The sequence below is a fragment of the Enhydra lutris genome, unplaced genomic scaffold (genome assembly GCF_002288905.1).
Source record: "Enhydra lutris kenyoni isolate GAN:26980312 unplaced genomic scaffold, ASM228890v2 scaffoldscaffold109, whole genome shotgun sequence".
Classification (NCBI taxonomy): Eukaryota; Metazoa; Chordata; class Mammalia; order Carnivora; family Mustelidae; genus Enhydra; species Enhydra lutris.
In genome coordinates, this window is record NW_019154193.1 from 499,626 (window position 1) to 527,622 (window position 27,997).

General features: G+C 43.6%; 1 protein-coding gene across 4 annotated transcripts in view; it reads left to right on the forward strand.

Annotated features, from left to right (window-relative positions):
- Window positions 1-27,997, forward strand: part of LOC111139473 (nuclear receptor corepressor 1) — a 154,158-nt gene that overhangs the window by 108,070 nt on the left and 18,091 nt on the right. For 3 of the 4 annotated variants that reach the window (XM_022491738.1, XM_022491740.1, XM_022491739.1), the window contains 14 exons: window positions 6,057-6,217; window positions 10,623-10,743; window positions 10,841-10,942; window positions 11,273-11,373; window positions 13,241-13,409; window positions 15,399-15,539; window positions 16,771-16,854; window positions 17,531-17,787; window positions 18,145-18,505; window positions 20,748-20,975; window positions 23,377-23,586; window positions 24,240-24,389; window positions 24,940-25,050; window positions 27,698-27,863. In XM_022491738.1, coding sequence (XP_022347446.1) covers window positions 6,057-6,217; window positions 10,623-10,743; window positions 10,841-10,942; window positions 11,273-11,373; window positions 13,241-13,409; window positions 15,399-15,539; window positions 16,771-16,854; window positions 17,531-17,787; window positions 18,145-18,505; window positions 20,748-20,975; window positions 23,377-23,586; window positions 24,240-24,389; window positions 24,940-25,050; window positions 27,698-27,863 — 2,362 coding nt within the window. Of the gene's footprint in view, window positions 1-5,134; window positions 5,309-6,056; window positions 6,218-10,622; window positions 10,744-10,840; window positions 10,943-11,272; window positions 11,374-13,240; window positions 13,410-15,398; window positions 15,540-16,770; window positions 16,855-17,530; window positions 17,788-18,144; window positions 18,506-20,747; window positions 20,976-23,376; window positions 23,587-24,239; window positions 24,390-24,939; window positions 25,051-27,697; window positions 27,864-27,997 lie in introns of all 4 variants that reach the window. The other variant, XM_022491737.1, reaches the window with a different exon arrangement.

Genomic DNA, 27,997 nt, shown 5'->3' on the forward strand with positions numbered 1-27,997 from the left:
GACTACTCACAGGCAGCAGCAACATTGTAATGGTTTTTGTTGATACAAGTTTTCTGGTATTTATCTCTCTGCTGAAAGACTGTAAAAGCCATGCTTTGTGCTCCATTCATCTGAGTTTTCAGAGTAAGGGAGAATTGTTATCCTGTCCTCCCAGTAAATCACATGTAACCACAGGGTAATACTCATTCTCATTGATATGATGGGAGACAACTTTGTGTATTGTGCCGGTTGTACCCTGACTCACCCTTCACCCCAGCCTTCACCACTTGTGTGGCCAAGGACAAGTCCCGAAACTTTCTTTTAGTTGTCTCATCTGTAAAGTGTAAGTTACAGATCTATTTATCTGTTTCTGTATTTCCATCTTACTGAGATTATGACCCATAAGAAAGAATCAGCATTCAGTATTGTTCCGTAACACATGGCCAGCATTATTCTTTACATAATATATGTAATACATATGCAATTTATAATAATAGTGTACAGTGCATATGTAGTATAATAGATACCACAAAGGTACAGTTATCATTGTTATGTCACTGTTGTTATTTCAAGTGACAGATTTGAGTTGTACATGCTTTTTTTTTTTTAAAGCTTTTTTTTGTTTTTAAGTAATCTCTATACCCAACATGGGCCTTGAACCCACAGCCCTGAGGTCAAGACTCCCATGCTCCACCCGCTGAGCCAGTCAGGCACCCATATGCATTTTCTTTCTAGTTGGGCATGATAAGCTCAGTTTCTTTAAAAAGGTTGTGGGGTGGGGGATGATTTCTCAGTTGTAATACATTCTTTTGGCGTGGTTAAGAAATGGAACACGTGTTCTGGTTGATAGTTGACTTATGCTACAATATGCTTAGAATATAAGACTATTAAGGTCTTCATTACTATGGTTTAGTTTTTTTGGTAATGATTCAAAAGACTCTTTGCAGTACCTTACACAGATAAGTAAGAACAATTAGCTGTAGAATGTCATGCATTTCAAGGGCTATTTAATATAAAATCAGAACTGTGGTACTTAATGGATCTTGACCACCACCACCTTCTCAATGCCCGCCCCCGCCGTTTCACCAGTAATGAGTTATTAGTTATATGGTACCCTGAACCTCTTATGTTAGAGTTTTAAATACAAAATTGCTGGTGTTTTAAGTATAAATCTTATGTTCGTAAAAACGTGAACCAGAGTAGTAATACTCAGCAAGGCTGGGTGTATCATAGGTGCCAAATGAATATTTCCTGAATGAAGGTAAAAACACTGATGGTTTGGGAGCTTTTAGTATATTGCACAGGGAGAATTCTTAGTTGCTAACTCGGTAATTGACGCAGTGTGTACTCAGTAATTACATGTTGAAGGAATAAATTAAATGGAGTATAAATGGACTTAGCAGAAGTGTTTGTCTTTTGAGCAGTCCAATTATGAGAAAATCTGTCATGATGAGAATGATAAATTATAGAGTAATTTAAAAGTCTATTGATGCATTCCTTACATAAATGATTTAGAGTAAGTGTTGGGAGAAGAACTAAAACCTAGAAAAAAGTGACATTCAAACGGTATTTGCCAGAGTCATGCTAAAGCTGAACATTATTTAGTTAATATCTGGATCATTCTATAATATGCATATCATATGGTTATTTTAAGACCTCAGTATCTTTTCTTAATCTACTTTACGAGTTGGGTTGTATTTGGAAACTGGAGAGACTAAATCAGGCTAGATCCCAAATTCTGAGACTCTAAACAATGAACTGCATTTCTCTGTGGTCAGTCACATTAATCCATGTGGTTTAGATCAGAGTGATAGCCTAATTTTTAATCATAATGCAGTGGTCTTAAAACCATACTGTAATTATATTTTTCGTTAAAGTCATACTGAGATGTTTATTAATATGATACCAATTTGATTCAAGGTGACTGTAGAAACTGGGGTGGTTTACATTTTATCTCAAGGTTAAGTTTTGTTTTAGCTCATGTAGTATGTTTGTGTAGTTATTTAACCAAGTGCCCGAAGACTCTCCTGAATTTATAGCTATCCATAGTTCAGTGGAAAGGATTATTTCCCTTATACTTAAACATCTCCCTTGTATAAGTATTATACTTTCACTTATATTGCTTATATGCATAATGTTTGATACAAATGTTTCCAATGCAACATCATAGAACAGTTTATAGGATGTTAAATACAGTGAGAATGTTTATTTACCTGTAAACCATCGCCAGACTGGCATAGTTCACTTGAATTAGGACATGGTTTTGACTTTTCCCTTCATGGTCTCGTTTAGAAAGTAACAGGCAGCATCTGTTTGATTGCATCGTAATGCTAGCGAGCGGCACAGTTACTCTAGGTGTACCCTTTCTAAGTTGCATAAGCCTTTCCATCTGTAGAAATACCTAGGAAAAACCTGAGAGAACAGTTGATTTCACTTTTCAGGAGCATTTACACAAGGTAATCCCTACTTCAGTGTGAAGCCTTTTCCCTGGAGTGAGGGAACTCAAATGTACACACGTAGGGAGAGTCAGAATTGAACTTCCAGTTCAGGTTTAACAGAATCAGTTCAGTCCAATTAGGAGTTAATCCTTCTCTGCAACTAAATTTAATCTGTTTATTTTCTTGTTTATTTTTTTCAGCCTGAGTACATGATGATTTAAATACCTTTAGAACCATCTAAATTTCTGCTTTTCCTTTCTTTTTTTTTCCTGCTTTTTCTTTAATACTACCTTGATAAGACAGTTTCCACATTATTAGAAACTTACTGGAAATGGTAAAACAGTCACACAGAATTTATAATAATAATTTTACCATGTTAAATTATCTAGAAAGGAAGACATGATTTTCTTTTTTATTCTTTTATAAATCTGCACAGCATTGGAACACTTAATCTAATTCATTATATTAATATGTCTAAGAAGGGAAGAGTACCATCATCTTTTCTTCTTTTTTGCTAAAGATTTTATTTATGGGCGCCTGGGTGGCTCAGTGGGTTAAGCCGCTGCCTTCGGCTCAGGTCATGATCTCAGGGTCCTGGGATCGAGTCCCACATCGGGCTCTCTGCTCAGCGGGGAGCCTGCTTCCCTCTCTCTCTCTCTCTCTGCCTGCCTCTCTGTCTACTTGTGATCTCTCTCTGTCAAATAAATAAATAAAATCTTCAAAAAAAAATAAAGATTTTATTTATTTATTTGACAGAGATCACAAGCATGCAGAGAGGCAGGCAGAGAGAGCAGGGGTTGGGGGGGAGCAGACTCCCTGCTGAGCAGAGAGAGCCCAATGTGTGGCTCCATCACAGGACCCTGAGATCATAACCTGAGCCAAAGGCAGACGCTTAAACCCATTGAGGCCACCCAGGAACCCCGTGGAGTACCATCATCTTGATGGATACCCCAGAAGCATCTGAAATTCAACACTCAGTGCTTCAGGGAGACATTATTGCCATGTGGGGTTTAAAAAATTTTTTTTCTATTTACTTTTTTTGTTTTTTGTTTTGTTTTGTTTTGCCGTGTGGTTTTGAGATCAGAGTCAGACTTACGCTGCTGATAGCAGACCTTTGTGGCAAGACAGTGTGATTCTTTTAAGGGTCAGTTTCCTCATCTGTGAAATGGTGTTAATAATCTCAGTGGTCATGAGGGCTCAGTGAGATAATTCATGTAATTCACAGTGCTCTGCACAGAATACAGTGTTAGCTTGTATTACTAGAATTATTTCTGGTTTTTATTTTTTTAATTTTTTATTTTATTTTTTTGTTTCTGGTTTTTAAAAATACCTTAGTAAGCTGGAGAACTCTTTATGCCATCTTCCACTTAATAGTGAAATGCTAGAGACCTTCTTTTGGGATAGAAACTGTCAGGTTCCAACTACTACTTACTGTAGTGCAGTAAAGAAAAAAAGAAAGATAGAAGTAGCTATTTAAAGGGAGAAGACAAATCTTTGTTCACAGGATAAGATAATCTACCTAGAAAGCCTGTAAGAATCAACTGAAAAGTGATTAGAACAAAAAGGAAAGCTCATTAAGTTTCTCAGGAAAAAATGTTCTACAGAAATCCACATCTTTCTTTCCTGTAGCTCTGCAATAATCATTTATACAAGTAAACTCATGCATTAAAAAAGATGGCTTTCCTAGCAAGAAAATGTAAAGTACCTACAAATAATTTTTAGCAGGGAATGTGTAAATAAGACCTGTATGAAAAAGACTAGATTCCCCAGAAAGCTCATTATTAATAGAGCATCAGGTCTCCTGTATTCATAAATTTAATGCAAGTCTAATGAAAATTCCAGTGACATTTTGTTTGGAGAATGATTTTAAATTTTGATTTATCTGGAAGAATAAATGTAAGACTAGGTAAGCAAAAGAATAATAAAATGAGTGGGAATTTTTTGGGGCAGACATTAAAATAGCCCACATCTAAGTGGTTTGGGTTACAGATGATTTTCATTTTCCTTTGTACTTTTCTGATTTTCCAAAATTACAATGTCAATTTCATTTTAAAAAGGAAAAAAATTATATATATAATTGCATATATTTTTAAGTCTTAATGTGACTGCATATTTGATATCTTTAAATGCTCAAAGTTATTTTATGCTTTATGTGAAGGTAAATTATATGAAGTAATTTTTATTAGCATTATGGTAGTAAAATTCCCAGTTTATAAGCTTGTGTAGGTTTTTTGGATTAGTTTGATCTGTGTCAGAAATTTAATTTTAATTTCTCTGAATATTAAGTGGTGGGTTTCAGCAGGCTAAATTGAAGAGTTGAAAATCTCAGAGCTATAACTGATTCAAGCAAGACTTGGAATTCACCAAATGGCTGGATAATCTGATGTTTACCTGTTGTGATCTTTATTGCATGTGAAAACACCTGGTTTTCCTAAGACGGAGAAAGAGAAGTTCTTTGTCCTTTAAAGGGAAAAATCGTAATTGAATATTTGAGGGTTTTTTTAGGTCATAGTGATGGTGCGTACACAGAAGATTTAGATGTATAGAGTTTTTAAACCTCTCTGTGGGTGGGTTCCCCCCTCCCCCGCCAAGGAATTTTAGATTTTAATATTAGTATATAGTCAGATCTGCCCCTGGATGGTGTGGGCTTGGTCCTTTCACACTTACTATTTTAATTTGGGGTTCTTCCCTTACTTTGATAACTTTAACTTTCATAGGAAAATCAGTCGCCTATATGCCTTATGCTGAGGTCAGACGTGTCCTAGAGCAGGAAACACAGATGCACAATACCGCAGCAAGGTCAGCCTCACCGTGTAGGCTCTCTCCAAGAGAAGCCAGTAAAGCCGCTCTGCAGCCTGGTATGAATGCAGCCTGCTCTAGTGTCCCTCCAGGTAAATATCATTCCTCTGCGCAGTGGCTGCTGGCCATCTCCCTGCAGATGCGAGACATGGGGGGGGTGTGATCTCGTGAATGAACTGCCTTTCCCGGACACGTCTTTCCTGTTTCAGAAATATTTTCTTGTTTCTCTGCATCCCATCGCCCGTTCTATTCAGTTGAGATTCACTGGGCCCCCGGGGAATTTTGTTCCCACATGCGTACCGTGACACTGACTGGCTTGAATTCAAGAGTCCATATACTTGGAGAAAATCTTTAGATCCCCTCCCTGACACAAGAAATCCCGGTCTGTGAGAGCCAGAGTCAGTCAATGTCTCTCTAAGTATGCACGATGTAGAGAGGCGTGCAGCTGGCGGTCGGCTGTGTGTGCGCGTTCTCCCCAGTGGTACCATGAGCTGCCCCTAAAAAGCAGGTCCAGCGAGGGACGGCGAGATAGAGATTATGAAAGACAATCACTTGCCTGTGCTCAGCAGAGATCGTTTGAAATGAACATCAGCTTGAAAGCTCTGGTTTGACAGGGAGTTGAATATTTCAACCTCACAAATACCATGTGTGACCTGAATATGTATATGGGTTTAATTCAAGTTGAAAGAGAAATTCAAAATAGAAGTGTTCCTCCTCAGCCTCATCTTGCAACTTAAAATTCAATGTGTGATATAAAAATTCAGGAATGACTGAGATAGAGTGTTGCAAACTACGAAACTGACGATTTTAAATCATTTTTCTTTCCCCTCCCCTTAAAAGTCCTGCAGCCTGCTCCACATCAAGTGATAACGAACCTCCCTGAAGCGGTTCGCCTTCCCACAACTCGACCCACCAGGCCACCTCCGCCTCTCATCCCATCATCCAAAACCACAGTGGCTTCCGAGAAACCATCTTTTATCCTGGGAGGCTCCATCTCACAGGTAAAATGCCTTCCCTGCCCAGGAAATTTCTGTTGCGTATTGCTTTGGTAAAAGTTCTCCCTTTTTGTCACTAATATGTCAGGATTAATAAATAAAAATCCATCTGTGTGTGAAAAGATGATGACCAAAAAATAGGGCAGTCATTATCTTCCATGCCGCACACAGGAAGTTTGTGTGAGTTGGGTGCCCGAACTGAGTGCCCGCGGCACACCGTCTGGCTTGACTTAGGCACTTCTGTGCTCTGAGGTACAGTTAGCCTAGATCCTAGAGGAGTTTTTTCAAGTACTAGAGTATGTGTTGACTATTGAAAGGCTCTAAATATTAAACCATGGTTGATTGATAAGCCCCAGTTCATTCCGACTTTGGCCGTTATAACTTTCTTTTTCCCCCTCTGGTGCATTGCTATCTACATCCATAACATATATCTAAATACAGTCTTATTTTAATGGTTGAGAAGTTTTGACTGATGTGCGCGACCAGCAGGGAGCACTCTCCTGTCGGCTGATGAACCATCACATCACTTCCGAAGGTTCTCTTAGCGCCTTTTGCCTGAAGCAGCCACTGGTTCGCTTCCTGTTGGCACAGATCAGTTTTGCCTTTCATATAACTGATCTCAAACAGTGTGTACTCTTCCATGTCCGTCCTCTTGAACTTAGCGTAATGGCTGTAGGGATTCATACAGGTTTTGTGTAATCAGTAGTTTTCTTTTTTATTGCCGAATACTGCTGCGCAATGGGAACACATGCCGGTTTGTTAACCCGCATTCTCATTAGTGGAAACCAGAGCTGTTTCTGGCTTTGGGTTGTAGCGAACAAATCAGGCACGAACGTTCTCGTACTGGCTCCTTATAGACATTTGTTTTTATTTCTCTTGTGTAATCAACCCCCGGAGAGAGGACTTGCTCGATAATATGTGTGTTTTACTTCATAATTTCCCACAGTGGGTCCACTGCCACCCGGAACGTAAGCCTTCATGTTGCTTCATTTGCTCTTGGCAGTCTTTTTAATTTTCGTCATATTTCATTGTGGCATTTAGTTTGCATTTCCCTGGCAGCAAATGAGGTCGAGCCCTGGTTTGTATGCGTATTGCTCATTTATACATCTGATGGCGAATTGACTGTCATTAGCTGTTTTCATTGGTTATTAGATTGCAGAAGTTCTTTACGTATTGTGGATGAAAGGTCTCAGTTATATATTAAAATATTTTTTCTGTGGCTTGTGTGTTTTGTTACTCGTGTGTTTTGATGAACAGAAATTTTAAATTTTGATGAAATGTTTATGTAAATTTTTTCTCTTATTCTCTAAGAAATCTTTGCTTCATGGTTGTGGGGATATTCTTGTGTTTTCTTCTGAAAGGTTTATAGTTTGGGCTTTTACGTGTAGTTCGGTGGTCACGTGAAATTAAGTTTTGTGTGCAGCCTGAGGTCGGGATCAGCGTTCATTTATCCTTTCGGGTTTGCAGTTCCAGTAACACCAGTTAAAAAGTCTTTTCTTTCTCCATTTGATCAGTTCGGTGCCTTTGTCAAAAATGATTTGGCTCTGTGTTCGGTCTCTCTCTGGACTATCTGTTCTATTCAGTTCATCTACTTGCCCATAGTTTTGTCAGCACCACAATTGTGATTATTGCAGCTTTATGGTAAGTCTTGAAATCATGTGGTAGGAGTCATGTAAGGGCTTTTATTTCAATGACTTTGGCGTTTCCATATAAATTATAAATGTCAGCTTTTAACAAAAATTCTGCTGGGATTATGGTAAAAGATTGCATTAAATCTATAGATTATTTTGTGTTAGAAAGGAAGGTCTTTTTTTTCTTTTAAAGATTTTATTTATTTATTTGAGAGAGAGCATGAGAGGGGAGAACGTCGGTGGGGGGAAGCACCCCCCACTCCCGGAGCTGGGAGCCCGATTCGGGACTCTGTCTCGAGACTCTGGGACCATGACCTGAGCCGAAAGCAGTTGCTTAACCAACTGAGCCACCCAGGCGCCCTAGAAATGATTTTAAGAATATTGAGTCTTCTGTAATCCATGAACATGTTTATATTTCCATTAATTTAGGTCTTTAATTTATCTCAACAGTATTAAATAGTTTTCACTGTAGATGTTTTGTTAGATGTATTTATGTTTTTATAAATATTATTTTTTAAAATTTCATTTTCCAGTTCTTACAGGTATATAAAAAAAAAGTTGACTCTTTCAATCTTCACTTTATCTCCTGCAGTGTTTACTTCTTTGCTTCTTGTTTTGTTTTTGTTTTTTTGGAAGGAGAGTAGATTTCTTAGGATTTTCTATGTGAGCATGTCATCTGCAAATCAAGGTAGTTTTACCTCTTCCTTTCCAGTCCTAGTGCCTTTTCTTTTTCTTGTTTTATTGAGCTGGCTAAGGTAGAACTTTTAGTACTGTGTTTATTTTCTTTTTAAAGATTTATTTGAGATAAAGATATTTATTTGAGAGAGCGAACAGGGAGGGAGGGGGGAGAGGGAGAGAGCAAATCTTAAGTAGGCTCCCTGCCGAGCAAAGAGCTAGGAGCCTGATGTGGGGCTCCATCAGCCCAATGTGGGGCTTGATCCCACAACCCTGAAATCATGACCTGAGCTGAAATCAAGAGTCAGATGTTTAACCAACTGAGCCACCCAGGTGCCCCATAGTACAATTTTTAAAAGAAGTGGTAAAGAGGATATGCTTTCCTTGTTGCCCATTTTAGGAGGGAGGCATTCAGTATCTTCCTGGTAGGTATGTTAACTGTAGACTTTTCATAGGTGCCTTCCATCAGATTGAAAAGGCTTCCTTATTTTCTTTTTTTGCTGGGAGTTTGTTTTTTTTTTATTTTCCTCCAGTTTTTGCACTTTTTAACTTCAGAATTTCTGCACGGTTCTTTTTTTTTATGATTTCTTTTTGTTGATATTCTTTGTATGGGGAAACATCATTTTCATACTTTCATTTAATGCTTTAGACATGATTCTCTGTAGTTTGAACATATTTACAATAACTGATTAATGATATAATGGTCTTTTTCTGGCAAATCTAAAGCCCAGGGACAGTTTTTATTCAGTGCATTTTTCCCCCCATATGTGGGTCATGCTTTCTTCTTTGTTACAATTTTTGGTTAAAAACTGGACATTCTGCACAAGGTGGCAGCTGAGGCAATCAGATTCTCCTTTCTCCAGAGGGTCAACTGTTGTTGCTTTTATTTTGTCGATGCTTGCTTTCTAAAGAAGTAACTGTGAAGTCTGTGTTCTGTGACATGTGTGGTTGTTGCTGTCTCTACCTGCTGGCCAGCTAAGGCTTGACAGACTTTGTGGCTGGAATGCTTACGTGTCCCTGTCTTTGCCGAGTGGCTCTTTGTGTGTGTTGGGGCACCCCTTCAGCTTTCAGCCAGGCTGCTGGCAACTCTGCCTTAGTCTTCACTTCCTACTTATACAGAGCTTTACGGCCCACCAGAGTTGAGAACTTCAGGCCTTCTCTTGTCTGTCCTAGGCATCTGTACAGCCTCACATATTCACGTGGCCTTCCGATTGCTAGGAGCATGTTCAAGCTTCCTTTGAACATCTAATTTCTTAGCTTTTCCTCTTAAGGTTTTTGCTTACCCTGTTGTTGCCTGAGTGTTGCCTCAGGCAGTGACGAAGTTAAAGCATTTGACGCTGATTGTTTTTGACAAGCATGCACCTTCTTCCCCACAGGTCCGAAAAGGACAGCCTTGCAAATGGGTCTTCCAGGGAACCATCAGACAAGTCAAATAATGACAGTTATCTGGGAGTGATGCTTTTAAGGAGCTCCAAACCCTCTTCTTTCCCCTCTGGTGGCTGCCAGGCTGATGGTTTTCAGCATAATCGAGGACTGTTGATTTTCAGGGCTACCAGTGAGCTTGGTGGGAGCATATGGGAGAGGAGATAGAACAAGTTCAGATGCCACAAAACTCACTCTTCTTACATAGATTTTTTTAGTCTTCTTGAACAAACGCATGCAGATTTCCATAAGCCTTCAGTTAATTTCCAAATTAAAAGGTTGATTCTTACCATTTTTGCTGGTTTTCTGGTTGCTTTTATGGAGGAAAGTTTTCAGAAGTCCCTACTCTGCTGTTTTTACTGTCACTGTCCTATAGCAGTTTTTTGAAGAATAAATATTGTTAATAATAGTAGCTTACATTTTGAGTGTACTGTTAAGTGCTTTGTTTATGTAATTTGTTACCTAATATTAATTATGTGAAATTTATGGCTATTTCAGAAGACCTCTTGCTCCCTTTAAAAATATTTTTAATCAATCTATTAGGAGTTTCTTGCTCTTCCAATACTGGTCCTTAATTTTGGGCAATGGGGGTGTAAATTCTTACAAACAGAAACATGAACATATGTTTATTGTTGACCTTGTGAAAAGACAATATTATTTTAGTCATCTAAAATTATTTTTAGGGAACACCTGGCACTTATTTGACATCTCATAATCAGACTTCCTACACTCCAGAAGCAGCTAAGCCCTCAGTGGGCTCTATCTCTCTTGGACTGCCGCGGCAGCAAGAATCTGCCAAATCAGGTCAGTGAGTAAATACTCAAAAGGTTCCTGCACTTGCAGCATCACGGGCGGTAACTCAACACTTGATCTCTTCTTTTTCTCTCGCTTTGGTCCATAGCTACCGTGCCCTACATCAAGCAGGAAGAATTTTCTCCCCGAAGCCAAAACTCGCAGCCTGAAGGTCTCTTGGTCAGGGCACAACACGAAGGAGTGGTCAGAGGTAAACTACGCTGTTTGGCAGAAATATTAAACTTTTGTTCCCAATAAATGTATTAAAGTCATTAATATATTTTAATGTTGGGTTTTTAAATTAGAGCCTTTACATTGTAAATTTTTCCTTCTGTATAAAAATAATTCAGGATTTTGAAATTCCATGTTTTAGCAATCCTTTTTAATAATTGTAATATTTTGAAAGTGCATTTCAGTAAAACACAGCTATTCTTCTTATACTGCTGTTTCCTTCTCTTACCCCTCTTCCAAGTAGGGGGTGAGTTTTGTTTGTTTGCAGTGGTAGAAGGTGTAACTTACTCATCATTCTGCTTTCATTCAGGTACCACGGGAGCCATTCAAGAAGGAAGTATAACTCGGGGAACGCCAACCAGCAAAATTTCCATGGAAGGCATCCCGTCCCTGCGGGGCTCCATCACTCAGGTTAGTTGTGATCATTCCTGATGCGCTGGACAGTAGCTAATAAGAAAACTAGAAGTCAGGTCTCAAGAGCTCCGGCTGTTCCAGCAGTATGGCTCTGTGGTTAAGTTGCTCCTTGTTCTGGATTGCAGAACTGGGTCTCAGTGGTAATAAACCCAGATCCGTAAATTGTCTGCAGAAGGACATTAATGTCATCATTTTGACCACCAGCTGTATTATCTGTTCTGTGGGTCATTTGAAAAGGTCAGTGATTTGCAAATTGGCAGAAGAAACAAGTTGATGCAGCTCTGTCTTCCTGGCAAGGCTTTTTTTTTTTTTTTTTTAAAGATTTTATTTATTTATTTGACAGAGAGATAGAGCATGACAGGGAACACAAGCAGGGGAGTAGAAGAGGGAGAAGCAGGCTCCCTGCCGAGCAGGGGACCTGATGCCGGGCTCCATCCCAGGACCCCAAGATATTACCTGAGCCAAAGGCAGATGCTTAATGACTGAGCCACCCAGGCACGCACGCGCGCACGCACACACACACACCCACCCACTGCCCCCACCCCCTGCAAAAGCTCTTACCATGTGTGCAGCTCAAATAGAAATGGAAAAAAAAAGTCATTATAAATTATTTGCTCGCTTTTGCCTCTTGTGAAAAAGAAGGTCTGCAGTCCCAGCATGTAAGCCGCCTGGCTAGGGTCTCATGCTAAACTCGAAGATACGGGCGGCATTGATAGAAGCACCGAAAGTCAGATATCTTCTTCCAGTTTCAAGCTCAATAAATTGCCAGTTTTGATTAAGAAAAGTTCCTCCTTGTCCTCCGTTTGACATTGATTTCAGTTGGAAGTGTAACAGTCCATAGCTTCCTTATTACTGTAGGTCTGAGAAGGAAAATTCTCTTTTGGGAAATCATTATAAACAGAATCCTGTGGTTTTTGCATGTTGAACCTTGTTCCCTAGGCCAGTGGCTAAAGTTGTGGCTCCCGGGCCAGCACCATTAGGCCTGTAAATGGTCAGGCCCCAGCCCAGACTTCCTGAAGTCTCATCTGTGGGGGCAGGCCCAGCTGGCTGTGTTTCCTGCCTTCTAGTGGTTCTGCTGTGGGCCCATCTGAGAACCGTGCCCTGGGGCCTTGCTGGTCAAGTGTAGTCTGTATCCCAGGGATCAGCATTGCTTGGGAGCTTGTTAGGTTAATGCAAAAATTTTAGTTCCCACTTCTGACCTATGAATCAGGGTCTCCGTTTTAACAGGACCTGGTTTATGGAGTATATGGTCTAGTGACCTAGAGAGTTACATGTGAACTCTACACATCTCTCCTACATTTCACCAAAGTATACATCCTGAAACTAGTCTTCAAAACAAGCAAACACTTTAATAGTAGAGGCAGAAGGGAAATAAATGCCTTATGCGTATTCCTTTTTCTCGTTCGTTTTCACTTTAGTAACCAGGCTGTGGGCACCTGGGTGGCTCAGTGGGTTAAAGCCTCAGCCTTCAGCTCAGGTCATGATCCCGGGGTCCTGGGATCGAGCCCCATGTCAGGCTCTCTGCTCAGCGGGAAGCCTGCTTCCGCCTCTTTCTCTCTGCCTGCCTCTCTGCCTACTTGTGATCTCTGTCAAATAAATAAAATCTTAAAAAAAAAAAAAAAGAAAGAAAGTTCGTTTGACTCCTACACCTGTCCCCATTTTTAAGTTTTGTGGGGTAGGGTTCAAGGATGAAGTTACAGTATTTCTTTTTATGTTTATAAAACCTTAACGTCTGGGTTCCTCTCGTGTCTTTGTCCTTTCTTCTTTGAAGATATGGGTGGATCTGACTCTCAGTGCAGTAGGTTAAGTTTTCTGAGCATCTCGTGTCTCTAAACCTGAATGTTTGTGTTTGATTTGATGGCAGGGTACCCCAGCACTGTCACAGGCCGGCATACCAACTGAGGCGTTGGTGAAGGGATCCATTTCTAGAATGCCCATTGAGGAGAGCAGTCCTGAGAAAGGCAGAGAGGAGGCCGCATCAAAAGGTCATGTTATTTATGAAGGCAAAAGTGGACACATCTTATCCTACGACAGTAAGTATGATGTCTGTACTCGGAAGCCAGTACTGTGTTAGGGATTGGAAACATGGGCTCTGGTTCCCCACATACTTGTTTGGGGAAGTTCATTCAGTGAAAATGATAAACAGTGCAGAGTGTAGTACATTGTTCTGTGAGTGATAACTAACATCAACCGTGGCCAGTGGATTTAGCCTAAAAAAAGAATTTTTAACTTCAGTAGAATCACTTTTCTTTTCTTTTTTTTCCTTTCTTTATTTTTAAGATTTTATTTATTATTTGTGAGAGAGAGGGCGTGCAAGAGAGCAAGCACGAGTCGGGGAGAGGCAGAGGCAGAAAGAGAAGCAGGCTCCCCTCTGAGCAGGGAGCCCAATGTGGGGCTCGATCCCAGGATCCTAGGATCATGACCTGAGCCAAAGGCAGATGCTTAACCACTGACCCACCCAGGCCTCCCCAAGAATTAGGAAGTAGATAATAATCTAATAATCCTGGAAAGAGTATTGAATTTAAATTCTTTTTTTTTTTTTTTTTAAAGATTCTATTTATTTATTTGGCAGAGACACAGCAAGAGAGGTAACGCAAGCAGGGGGAGTAGGAGAGGGGGACTGGGAGAGGGAGAAGCAGGCTTCCCGCTGAGCAGGGAGCCCGATGCGGGGCTCGATCCCAGGACCCTGGGATCATGACCTGAGCCGAAGGCAGACGCTTAACGACTGAGCCACCCAGGCACGCCGAATTTAAATTCTTAATTTAAATTATTTTAATGTCTGTGTGTGAGCATTTTCTTTAGATGTATTCTTAGGTTATATTTTCTCACTGATGTTACAAGAATGACTCAGTTATGGTTTAAAAAAAAAAAAAGCCAAGTGAGGGACTGGATATGAGTTCCTGTTTGCAACTGTTTTTGTGATCTGCGGAGTCATTAGTCATGGTTTATCTTTCTCTTTGAATACAAAGATGTAAGGTATGTGAGCACAGAGTGCCTGATGCAAAACACATGGTAACTTTCTTATTTCCTTCCTCCTTTCTTGTTTTAACATTTCTGGCATATGCTGATTTACATTTTGCTTCTGGAGGAAGAAAGTAACGTACATTGCTGAAGCCAGAAATGTAGATGTCATCCTCGACACTTCGTTCTCTTTCCACATCCAGTCAGTCACTAAGCTGTTCCTGTTTTCTTTTCTGAGTTCTCTGCCATCCATCCATTTCTCTGTACTCCCCACTGCCCCCATCATCCTTCATCTGGATAACTGGGCAGCTCCCCCTGATCTCCCCACCTTTGGTCATAACCCGTATTCAGAACTATATCTTGTCACTTCCTGCTTGACTCTTCATTGCTTTAAGATCAGTGTAAGCCCCTTACCTTGGCTTGATCCCCCTCCATGATCTGCTACACGCTCCTCTTCCCAAGTGTTCCCTTCCCACTTTTCCCTCAGCCCCCAGCACTGCCTTCCCGCGCAGTCTGCCTCCAGCGCCACTCTACACGCTGACCAGGCACTGAGCCCAAGTTCTTTCAATGTCCCACACTGTCTCACCTTGGCGTCTGTGTGCCTGTACCCCCTCTTCCTCCCTTACCCCTGACTTAAGCATCTCGGTTCTCCATTTACACATTACTTCTTGTAGCAGCCTTATCAGGGCCTTTTAAGTGTTAGGTTCCCCTTCTAGCGTTCTCATAGCACAATCGTACCTCTCTTTTCATAGTACTGACTATGCTATACATCAGTTCCCTAGTACTTTATTGGTATCCATCGCGACTGGGTAGGTTTCATGAAGGAAGGGACTTAATTTGTTAACCTTATCTGCAAGCCTAGCTTACTTACCCCTGGCACTCAGTTACATTTTAATTAATGAAAAAAACTCCATAAATATCATCTATATAGTACTACGTTGTAGGTTGGCTGGCTTTTATATTGTTTTTTATAAGATAAGACTATGAAACTAAGATAACTGATTTATTGTAGAGTAGGCTTTGGGTTTTGTCTGAGTAATTCTTATTTCTATGTTCTGCAGATATTAAGAATGCCCGAGAAGGCACAAGGAGTCCAAGAACAGCTCACGAAATCAGTTTAAAAAGAAGCTATGAATCAGTGGAAGGAAATATAAAGCAAGGGTTGTCAATGAGGGAGTCTCCTGTGTCAGCCCCGTTGGAGGGTAAAGTATTGTTTCCAGTGCTTTATTTAGATCCGTTTAATTTTGTACAGCAAATTCGCATGGTTGGGTTAGGTTGTATTCAATCTCTGTCATGAAATTTGTATTCATACTACTATTATAAATTTGTATTCATATTACTATATAAATGAAACCTGTATCAATATATCATTATAATAATATATAATATGATGAAATATATTAGCACTGTAGTAATATGAGCTTATTAATATGTTTAAATTTATATTCATATCTACATGCAAAGCAAGTACATGACAGTGGTAGGAAGTAAAAATTAAACATTATTGGTCATATCATAGGTAACTAGTAGAATGCTCGTGTAATTTGTAGACTATTCTGCTAGGGTTAAGTGAGTTGAAAAATGTAAAAGTCATTCTGAGAACTTTGCTTTTGTTGTGAGGCAGTTAAAGAGGTGTAACGGAACAAAGACCTGTATTTGAACTCCGGCCGCACTGTTTGCTGGTGAAGTTCACTGGGCGAGTGTAAATGCAGGGACCATAGTTACCGTGTGAGGACTCGAGACAGGTGTCCCAACTTGTGCTGACCGCGCGATAAGCATTCACTACATCATACCCGTAGTTTTATTTTGTTAATGACTCACTTTCTTTAAATCTTAACCTGCTTCAACTGTTTAACGTCAATCTAGGTAAAATACTAAAAACAGGGTAAGGGTTCTTCGATCTCAGAAGTCCTACGTAATTTTCTAAGAGCTGGATTTTCTCCAGTAAAAAAAAAAAAATCCCACTTCCCTTTACTTTAGGGTAATTGCGTATGACTTGCATATTTTCATTTATGTATTTTACCTGTTTTTGAGGTACCCATCCTTTGTGTTTGCTCCTTTCTCAGAGGTCGGTTTCAGAGCCAGACAATGATTCTCAAACCCCTCTGTGTGTGTCCTCTCACCTTGAGAAAGAAGCATTGGATTTTAGATGTAGTTTTAAAAGTGTCTTTCCTTATTGATTTATAATAGATGTTTTCTGTGGCTATTTTCTCTTTCGGAAAATGTTTAAAAAGGAACAATTATGTCATATTGGGTACTTCCAACTTTTATTTTTTCCATGATATTCTTCTGAGTAGTTCACAAATTTAAGATGATATTTCTTTCTCCATAGAGATTTTATCAAGAAGTACATACTCTAAGGTCAGTATAAAGTACATGTGAATTGACATTGACATTGTGTTTAATATTTGAATTGCTTTCTTGTCTTGAAAGGGCTGATATGCCGAGCATTACCCAGGGGGAGCCCTCATTCCGACCTCAAAGAAAGGACTGTGCTGTCTGGGTCCATAATGCAGGGTAAACTTTTTGGTTTTTTTGGCTTTTTTTCATGACTGCCTCATTGCAGAGTAGTTTGACATTAATTTGCAGTGTATGAAACCTGCTTTTCAAGTATTTTCCCTTTTGAAATATTAGATATTTAAATCTTGATTTTAACTCTTCTGTTTCCAAGCTATATAATTTGAAGATGATGGTTGCCTAATCTTTGAATATAGAGACATCTTCATTATGTAAGAACCATTCTCTGATTGTGATGAACAGTGTATCAAATCTTGAACCACCTGAAAAAAATGACGACTTATAAATATTTACTTAAGGATGTGTTGTAAATAGAAAATTAATTAGAAACTGCAAGATGACAAGGTATTAATTTTTTTAAATAGAGGAAAAATATGTATCAGCATTTGCTGTTTTAACAATTTTTTTTAACGATTTTATTAATTTATTTGACACAGAGAAAGAGATCACAAGTAGGCAGAGAGGGGGAAGCAGGCTCCCTGCTGAGCAGAGAGTCTGATGCGGGGTTCGATCCCCGGACCTTGAGATCATGACCTGAGTGGAAGACAGAGGCTTAACCCACTGAGCCACCCAGGCGCCCCTCTTTTAACAATTTCCCAGTGTATAGCTCAGTCACATTGTTACGCAACCATTGGCATTATTTTAATAAGCATGTTTCTTGAATTCTTTCTTGAAGGCACACCAAGAGCGACCACAGACAGTTTCGAAGACGGTCTTAAATATCCCAAACAGATTAAAAGGGAGAGTCCTCCCATACGAGCATTCGAAGGTGCCATTACCAAAGGAAAACCATATGACGGCATTACCACCATCAAAGAAATGGGGCGTTCCATTCATGAGATTCCACGGCAAGATATTTTAACTCAGGAAAGCCGAAAAACTCCAGAAGTGGTCCAGAGCACAAGGCCAATAATCGAGGGTTCCATCTCCCAGGTAACTGTGTCAGGCTGCTTTTTGTCAGCCGTTCCCCTTCAGACTGTGATATTCATGGAGCATTTTAGAAAAAGCATGACTAAATAATTACAAGTAGTTCTTACGATGTCAGAGCTTTTGGAAGTGATTGTGAAGGTTGTATGTGTGGTTCATGACTCGTTTTCTTGCGTCCGTATTGTGGAATGTGTATTGTGAGAAAGTGCGCAGCTCTGGATTTGTGAGCGTGTGGCTGAGACACCCAGGCAGAGAGTAGAGATTATTGAAGCAAATTATCACTGCCGTGGGCCAAGCTGACCGGAGATGGCAGGCTCTGCAGATGCCTCGAGCTCCCGATCATGTTGGTTTCTTTTCTTCTAGGGTACACCGATAAAGTTTGACAGCAACTCAGGGCAATCTGCCATCAAACACAATGTCAAATCCTTAATCACGGGGCCCAACAAACTCCCCCGGGGAATGCCTCCCCTGGAAATCATGCCAGAAAACATAAAGGTGGTAGAGCGGGGAAAATACGAGGACGTGAAAGCAGGCGAGCCGGTGCGTTCCCGACACACGTCGGTGGTGAGCTCTGGCCCCTCCGTCCTCCGGTCAGCGCTTCATGAGGCTCCCAAGGCACAGCTGAGCCCGGGGCTTTACGAGGACAGCAGCGCCCGGCGGACCCCTGTGAGTTACCAGAACACCATGTCCAGAGGCTCGCCTATGATGAGCAGAACGTCTGATGGTACGGTAACTCTTCTGTCCTCCTTTGCTCGTTCTCATTGCACTTTCCCAGCTCTGGCAAAAAGTTGGTGTCAGAAAAGTCCGTATCAGATTGTTTGCTTTGGTTTGCCACGAGGTCTGTAGGCTGTGCTTGAGACAAGGCGTGCGGGGAAGTCTGCCGCACGGAAAGCAGGATGACTGTAGGTAAAATACCCACTGTTTTGACAAGTGCCGAGGGTGCTGGCATCCAAAAATGCTCTAGAGTAAGTGCATGCTGAGAGTGCCCTTTCAGCTAACCCTACAGGCTGTTCTGGAAGCCGGCGTTGACCGTTGTGTGGCCTCAGTCTGCTGTGGCGGTTGGAAGCGCAGGCCACGGAGCAAGACTTCCTGACTCGCATGAAGGTTCTTCTGCTGCAGGACCTTGGACGAATTACTTCACTGTCCTAGGCCTTAGTTTGCTCATCTGTAAAATGGGAACACAGTATTAAGGCTTACCTCACTGGACCACTGGGACAGTCACATGAGGTCAGGTGTTTGAAGGACTCGGAGGGTATGGGTGGCGCCTGGCGCTGTACACGTGAGCTGTCATTACTGCATCACCGTTGTCGGTGTCACGCCCTGCGGCCCCAGCCTTCCTGCTGCTGGCGGGTCTGCGAGTCAGGGAAGAGGCATTGAGTTTTACCAGGTGGTACCCAAAGCCGCCCGCGGCCCTTGACAGCGTCCCCACTCCTCCTCTCCAGCATTACAGCAGTCCGTACTGCTTGCAGGCTCACGGCAGGGTCCTGGCTGGACGCCGTGACAGCAGGCAGGGGGTCGAGCAAAGCGAAGTGCCAGCCGGGAGGTGGGATGGTGAACGTAGAGGCCCGGGCTCGGTTCCGAAGGAGAATTGCCCTGCCGAGAGAGGAGGCCCCCCGTGTTTGAGCACCCCGGGGCTCGGAAGGGGGTGTTGTAGACCCGCATGATCGCTTGGTTTTGTCCAGCAGATGTGTGTAATCGTGGTGAAGCTGATGTCACCCGAATATCAATAACGAGGTGCTGGTGGTGACTGCACAGCCCTGAGTACGTTAATGCCCCCCAGCTGCACCCTTTAAAATGGTAACGCTTCTGTTCTGTGTTGTACCGCAATTGTTATGGCCGTGGAGGAGGATGGCCAGTACGTGTGGGGATATGCTGTTCTCTCTGTGCCTATTTGCGTTATAACTTCTGAACCACATCGTTTAAATAGAGGCTGAGGTATGGAGGTGGTTGATACTGGCGAGCTCACGAGAAAGGCTTTACGGAAGTCCTGGGCAAGGAAACCCAGCATCACACGGTGACTGGCAAGCGGCAGGGAGGGGGCAGCACAGGCAAAGAGAGGGAGCTGTGACTTGGTATGTGGCGGTCAGGAAGAATTTGGAATGTTCAAGTCCTACAGAAAACAAAATCTTTTATAACGGGATTTCAAGAGGAGTGTTGAACTTCATTTTTAATCTTAACGTTAGGTGATAAGATGTTGGTACTGTGATCGCAAGGTGGTAATCCTTAAGTCTCAGAAGCTTCTGCTAGTTCTTCCCTGTTGCATGTTTTGCAAGATTGAACATTAAACGTTTGGTGTATAAATACAGTCTGTACTTGGTTGGGGGAGAAGTGGATGAATACAGTGGACCCTTGACCAACACTTGTTGGAACTACACAGGTCCACTTAAGGTGGGTTTTTGTTGTTGCTGTATTTTATAAATATAGTACCGTGCTGTAGATATATTTTTCTCTTACAATTTTTCTTTTTCTTTCTTTTTTTTTTTTTTTTTAAAGATTTATTTATTTATTTTTAGAGCACACATGAGCAGGGGAAGAGAGCAGGGGAGAGAGAGAAGCAGATTCCCCGCTGAGCACGGAGCCCAGTGCTGGGCTCGATCTCACAACTCTGAGATCATGACCTGATCTAAAATCAAAAGTTGGATGCTCAACCTGCTGAGCCACCCAGGGACCCCTCTCTTACAGTTTTTGTAACATTTTCTTTCCTCTAGCTTACTTTATTACAAGAGTAGAGGATATAATATATATAACATACAAAACAGGTGCTAATTGACTGTTTCTGTTCTTGGGAAGTCTTCCCGGTCAATAGTAGGCTGTTTCGGGCGAGTGAAAGATTACTTGTGGAGTTTTTGACTGTGTGGAGGGTCGACGCCCCTAAGCCCTGTACTGTTCAAGGGTCAGCTGTAAAATCTCCCTTCCCAAGTTTCTTAAGAAGTTGTGGTGTTGTTGTTGTTGTTGTTTTTTTCCAGTTACAGTTTCCTCTAGCAAGTCTACCAATCACGAAAGAAAATCGACCCTGACCCCCACCCAGAGGGAAAGTATACCAGCAAAGTCTCCGGTACCTGGCGTGGACCCCGTCGTCAGCCACAGCCCGTTTGATCCCCACCACAGGGGCAGCGCCACAGGCGAGGTGTATCGGAGCCATCTGCCCACACACTTGGATCCCACCATGCCGTTTCACAGGGCTCTGGATCCTGGTAAGCACAGGGTGGGGGGATGATTATGGCAAAGAAGGAATGTTCCTGTGTGACCTTTCAGACTCTGTTTATTAAAGTATAACATGCAGACTGTTACATATATCGTTTAGTGTGCAGCCCACTGAACTCACACACACTACACACCCTCATGCTACCAGTTCCAAATCAAGAAACAGAATATTACTAGCACCCATTAGAGAACTGAGAAAAAAAAATAAGTATGGCATTCGGTTAAGCTGATTGCAAAAGTGGGTCAGTGTGGAGAATTATTTTAAACAACACAGACATACCTAAAACATTAAATTTACCATGTAGATATTAATTTCCCAGTGTTCTGATGTAAGGTCAGGGCCTACTGAGGAAATCACTCCTTGTCTTTGTTACATAAGTGATCCATTTCCTTTCAGGTTTCCTTTTTTTAAGTGAAGCTAGAATTTTTTTTTATTATTATTTTATTTATTTATTTGACAGAGACAGCGAGAGAGGAAACACAAGCAGGGGGATGGGAGAGGGAGAAGCAGGCTCCCCACCGAGCAGGGAGCCAGATGTGGGACTCGATCCCAGGACCCTGGGTTCATGACCTAGCGGAAAGCAGACCCTTAATGACTGAGCCACCAAGGCACCCTGTGAAGCTAGACTTTAAAGCCACTTCAAAGTAGTTTAAATACAGAATCCTTGCAGATTTTTTTTCCTGTCTTTTCAAAACCGTCTCATCCATACCTGATTGAGCTACATATTGTCTTTCCAAAGCAGTCGATTTAGTTTCCAGAGAAACCATTCTTCTCATTCTTTTCTCAACAACCTCCAGATTACTTCATTAAGTTACGTAATCACGGTAGCAGGTAGAGCTGGAAGGAACTTCTGGGTAGACACATCCCTCTGACTGTAGGTAGACGTGCTTGTTGGAGGTGCAGGAGTCTGTAGGTTTTCTCGAAAGCAGTCTGCTGGGCGCGGGGCGGCGGGCTCCACAAAGAGAAAGGAGCCCCGTCTGCACGTCGCTGGCCGACTTGACCCAGCCGTGTGCCAGCTGACCCCTGTCCTCCCGTCTTCGTCCCTGTTCCTCTCGTCCGCTGAACCCTACTCAGATGCGTGTTTTCTGCTCGTACCTCTTCCCCGTCCTAACCGGTTGTTTGTTACATCCTCCAACTTGAAATTGGGACACAGAACACCCGTGTTTTACCTTGGTCCTCAGGGAGGAGGTTTTCATTGGCAGTATGCCGAGATTTCGAAGAGTTGTTCAGTTTATAGAAGTGAGGACCTGTGGAAAACCTTTCATCTGTTGGAGGTTATATCAATGTCATCAAATTGTCTGTCGCTTGAGCACATTAGGTTTCAGAGGGGTCTGCACCTAGTTCTTCAGGGACTTTCTCCCAAAACTGAGGCAGAAGTTCCCACAGAGTCCACTGACAGACTTAACCCTGCTGGGAGTTCTGGACGAAAAAAGGAGAAGCAAACATTCTAGAAAACTTGTTTTTCTAGGGAAATGAATATATATATATATTCACTCGAGTTTGAATGTGTGATTTTAACGTAGTGCTTATCCTGCTCCTTCATTTTATAGCAGTTTTATTGTTATTTTTGAGCTTGAGGTGAATTTTAATGTTTTGAGCAGAGAGACATTAACTTCTCCTTTTTAACAGACATACCTACCCCTTCCTAGCAGCTCGTGTCATGGTCTAACCCAGGTTGTCAAACTATGGCCAGGGGGCCAAATCCTGCTGCTGCCTATTTGCATAAATAAAGTTTTATTAGAACACAGGCACACATTTGTGGGTGTTTTGTCTGTGGCAGCTTTCATGCTACAGTGGCAGAGTTGAGTAGGCGAAGCGACCATATTGTCCACAAAGCGTAAGATATTTACTATCTGGCCTTTTACGGAATAAGTTTGCTAATCTTTGCTCTAAACACATGCATTAATTAAATGCTTATAGACTAACCATTTTCAGCCCCCAGGAAAGCCATTATTTGTCACAAAGTATGTTCACATGTATTTCCATTTGGTTGTGTTGAATGATCAGTACTGCACAAATAATGTGATTTTCAAACGCAGCTCTTGGAGATGTAGGTGAAATGATAATTAAGTTATGTGGCAAAGACCGAAAGTGCAGCTGCTTGAGAAGTTCCTTAGCTCCTCTCCTACCGGTGAAAACGTTCACATTCGTACTGTATCTGGTTTCTCTCCCCTTTGCTGTTACGTCTGACGTTAGAGCGCGTGTACTCATACCTGATGTGTCAGGGTCTAACATGAGTCGCCCTCACTCCCTGTAACCCCCACCCACGTTAAAGCTGTACCTGCATATTAGCCTGGCAGCAGGGGCCCCAGCTCTTTCTGCGGGCGATACTTAGCGAATGACTTTGCCCTGGACCGAACTAAATGCCTTTCTCTCGTTCTCTCCACCAGCAGCCGCTGCTTACCTGTTTCAGAGACAGCTCTCCCCAACCCCAGCTTACCCCAGTCAGTACCAGCTTTATGCAATGGAGAACACCAGACAGACAATCCTCAACGACTACATTACCTCACAGCAGATGCAAGTGAACCTGCGCCCGGATGTGGCCAGAGGCCTCTCCCCACGGGAGCAGCAGCTGGGCCTCCCGTATCCAGCAACAAGGGGTGCGTTCTTTGCGGTCGGGCTTCTTAGATGGTGTTAGGTCTGCCAAGTATCAGTGAGTATTTGCTGAGTGAATGATGGAACAAAAGGAAAGGCAGCCCTGTCCTTGCCTCTGTAGCTCTTAGCCCCCAGAGGCAAAGCAGTACGTCAAGGCAGGGCGTTTTGGTGAGCACTGACATAACCAAACTGTCTGCAGTTTGCTGTCTCTCTCAGTAATCTGTCTGTGCTTTTTGGTGACTCGTAGGGCGCACAGGGTTTCATAGCCTTCTGTAGATTTAAAGAAGGTCTTACAAAGTCATGATCATCTTAACCATTTTTATTTACACTGTACACAGAGTATCACTGGGTTGTAGAGAGAAACTATTTATTTATTTATTTATTAATAAGATTTTATTTATTTATTTGATAGAGATCACAAGTAGGCAGAGAGGCAGGCAGAGAGAGAGGAGGAAGTAGGCTCCCTGCTGAGCAGAGAGCCCGATGCGGGGCTCGATCCCAGGACCCTAGGACCATGACCTGAGCCGAAGGCGGAGGCTTTAACCCACTGAGCCACCCAGGTGCCCCGAGAGAAACGATTTTAAAAAGCCATGTACAGTTCTGTGTCTTGAGAGAAACTGACATTTAACATCTTTTATTGTGTTTATCTCCTGAGCAGGAATCATCGACCTGACCAACATGCCTCCAGCGATTTTAGTGCCTCATCCAGGGGGAACAAGCACTCCTCCCATGGACAGAATCACTTATATTCCTGGAACGCAGATTACCTTCCCACCCAGGCCATACAACTCCGCATCTATGTCTCCAGGTAACAGACTGGTCACGGCCCTCTCTGGTACGACCAGCGTCCCTAAGTGCTGACGCATTGTCTTGAAGTTTTGGGCACTTTCCCCCCATTTGGTCTGCTGAGGTTTTTTGTTGTTATTTGTTTTTAAGATTTATTTATTTTAGAGTGAGCGAGAGAGAGTGCACAGGGGAAGGAGCAGAGGGAGAGAGAGAACCTCCAGCACACTTGGCTTGAGGTTGGAGCCTGAAATGGGGCTCGAGCCCACCGCCCTGAGATCACGACCTGAGCCGAAATCAGGAGCGGCCGACTGAACCACCCAGACGCCCCTGCTCTGCTGTTTTCCACTTAATGTTTCGTGTAGTTCTCACATGCCATCCCTCACCGGATACACCAGAAATATCCCAAAAGCTTGTGTTAGGTGTCAGTCGACATCCGAGACTCTTTAACAAATGGTCTTGGTCTCAGGTTTGGAGCATTTTGAAACGTCTCCAGATGCTAAAAATCTAACAGCTGTTTGTACCTGACAGGTCAGTGTTCTTGTCTTTAAGTCGAAGATTTCTGTGTTTTACAGGACACTCGACGCACCTCGCAGCGGCCGCGAGTGCTGAGCGGGAGCGGGAGCGGGAGAAGGAGCGGGAGCGGATCGCCGCGGCCACGTCCTCAGACCTCTACCTTCGGTCAGGTGAGCGGCGTGCCGTTGCCCGTGCTGCAGACACCCCTTGGTCATCGGTGGGACCGGGCGTCCGGCTTCCTGTTGCGGGGCTTGGCGGCGAGCTGATCCTAGAGGCAGGAGTCGGGAGACGGAAAGTAATCTCACACCTTAAGTGACGTACGAGTGAAAGTGCAGCACGTGAATTTTGAAGAGGAAACTGAGGTTTTCCTGAGGAAGGCAGCGTTTTGATTTGGCCCCGGCCGTTGGCTACAATTGGGCCTGAAGATACCGGGCGCAGAGCTCAGTAAAGCTGAAGGCAGCCCGAGCAGGGGCTCCCAGCCACAAACACACGATGTGTTGTGGGGCTACTGAGGAAGATGCCGTACAGAGAGAAGGTCGGGTGACATTGGGAATTACCTGTGCTGCCACTTAGCAAGGAGGCTGGTGCCATGCCGAGGGGCATTTACACAAGAGGGGCTGGAGGTGGGTTGGAGCCCTGGAGGGGTGTGGACTGGCGCCAGGAGGACAGCGAGGCCATGTCTGCAGTTGCTGGTGGAAATGTGTGCTGCCAGGCAGGGCGGGACGGAAGTGATGGCGGTAGCTCGAGGTTGGGGGGTGGGATGGGCCGAGACGCAAGCCAGGTCTGCACATTAGGGAAGGAGTTTCCCTGTGGGACATCCTTGGACGTGTCTCTGGAGCATTTGTTCTGACATGTGGTAGATTTTTCTTTTGCATTCTGTTCTCTCAGTGAAAGGTGAGCACTTCCTGTGTCCGTGTTGCCAGACAGATCTGGCCCTTAGGGGGAAAGACAGGCTGGACACGGTGACCTAGGAGTCCCCTGCAAGGGCCGCGGCTCTGGCTTGGCTGAGATTTCCAGCCGGCGGCGTGTGGGGAGAGGGTGGGTCAGTCTGTGGGCGGTACTGCAGGGGCGCCAGAGGGGCGGGCAGGGGACCAGAGATTCGGTCAGAGAGGTGCATGCGGAACTGAAGGGCATGGGGCAGGCAGGCTGTCGCGCTCACACTCACGGGGGGGGGGGGGGGGGGGGGGGCAAACCTTGACATCAAAATGGTGGCAGTACAGAGCAGGGGCCCAGAGCTGGTCTTCGTATTTGACCCAGTAACATCATTCCCAAGGATTTATGTTGAATTAATCAGTGGTTGCAAAGCCTGGAGACACTGAGCTGTAACGTAGTGTCCGTGTCTAGTAAGACATACCGCTAAGTGACCACAGGAAAGGCTTCAGTGAATTGTGAGAGGGTGTCCTAATACTGCTTATATGTCAAGCGCGTAAAAGCACAGACACTGATGTAATTAAAGCAAGCCCAACTTTGTTAGGAACTGTATTTTAAAAATGCTCGTGATCCCATTAATGAATAACACGCAGATTCCAGATGATACAATACCATTTTCTCCAGACGTTAAAAAAAAAAGTTGACAAGCATTCTGTGTTGCTGTGTCTGAAGAAACACGGCTCTCAGTGTCGTCAGCGGCAGTGTAAGTGGGGACAGTCATTGCGGAGGTACGAAGTGTAGATAGCAGCTTCTCTTCTAGAAACACAGAAATGCTTCTATCAGCGATTGTGTGCTTGGAAGGGAGAAAATGGCTGAGAAGCGCGCCAGGTGGTCCGGGCTGGGGGAGTAGGGACGAGTGCGCAAGTGGCCAGCTCTTCTGAGGACACGGGACAGAGGGGGCAGAGAAGAGGTGTGAGATCTTCCCAGTGAGTAGTGCAGACCAAGGCCGAGCTGTGGCTTTGCTGTGGGACAGCTGAGGCCAGTGGACAAAACCGAGTCAGCTGTTGGGGGAGTGTAGCTCGTGGACCCGAGCCTCTGGGGGGCGCTTGCGGAGAGAGACCCTTCACAGGGCAGGGCAGAGGCAGAGCAGAGCAGGGAGAGCCGCGGTGGGACGCAGCTGCTCCGACGCCGGGCCGGTGACAGTGTGCCGCTGATGTCACGATACTCAGACGGCCGCACCAACCAGGATGCTGTAAATGACCAGCGCACCGGGTCTAAGGAAGAATCTGAGAGATGAGCTTGTCTGATTGGTGTGAGGGTAGCTGACCGTTGCACAACTCAGGGGTTTGGGTGCTGACCCACCCCCACGACCCCCACTGGAACACCCGACCAGAACGTAACTGCTGACAGCCCCCTCTTGACCGGAAGCCTTACCAGGAACAGGAAGCGCTGACCCAGGCTTCAGACGTTCTGTGTATCGTGTGCCGCATTCTTCCAGTAAAGGACGCGAGAGGAGAAAAGTGTCAGGGAAATCCGTGTACTGTACTGCGCTCTGGTTTTCAAAACCAACGTCCACGTGTGGGCGGAGCCTGCACTCAGTCCCCGCTGTGGGAGGATCCGCTCTGTGTGGTGGCTGCGCGTGTTACTTTGTTTCAGGATTCAAGGTGGATGCTTGTCGCAGAAAAGGAAGTGACAGTAAATGATAGTTGATGTTTTTGTTTTGAGTTAAGGGTATCGTTTTACTACATTTTCATTAAGAAACTCTTAGGGAACGTATTTCTCAAAAGGCCAAAAAGCAGGGTATCAGGCTTCTTACTATTTTCCTGTTTAGGAAAATTAGGAAATGAACAGCCCCTGGATGTCGCTGTCTCTGGCTTCTTCCTTATGGCTTGTCTTTTCTTCTTTCTCTTCTGCTTTTTTTTTTTTTTCTTTTTTGGGCCTTCACAGGCTCAGAACAGCCAGGCCGACCTGGCAGTCATGGATATGTCCGCTCCCCGTCCCCTTCGGTGAGAGCCCAGGAGACCATGTTGCAGCAAAGACCCAGCGTGTTCCAGGGAACCAATGGAACCAGCGTCATCACACCCTTGGATCCAAGCGCTCAGCTCCGAATCATGTAAGTGCCCTGTGCGCGTTTCGGCTGAGAAGAGCAGTCTCCAGCATCTGCCGCACACCCATAAGTGCGTGACTGCGGCGGTTTGGTCACCCACTGCCCGCCCGACACGTTTTGTCGTTGCAGCTGGTCCTTCT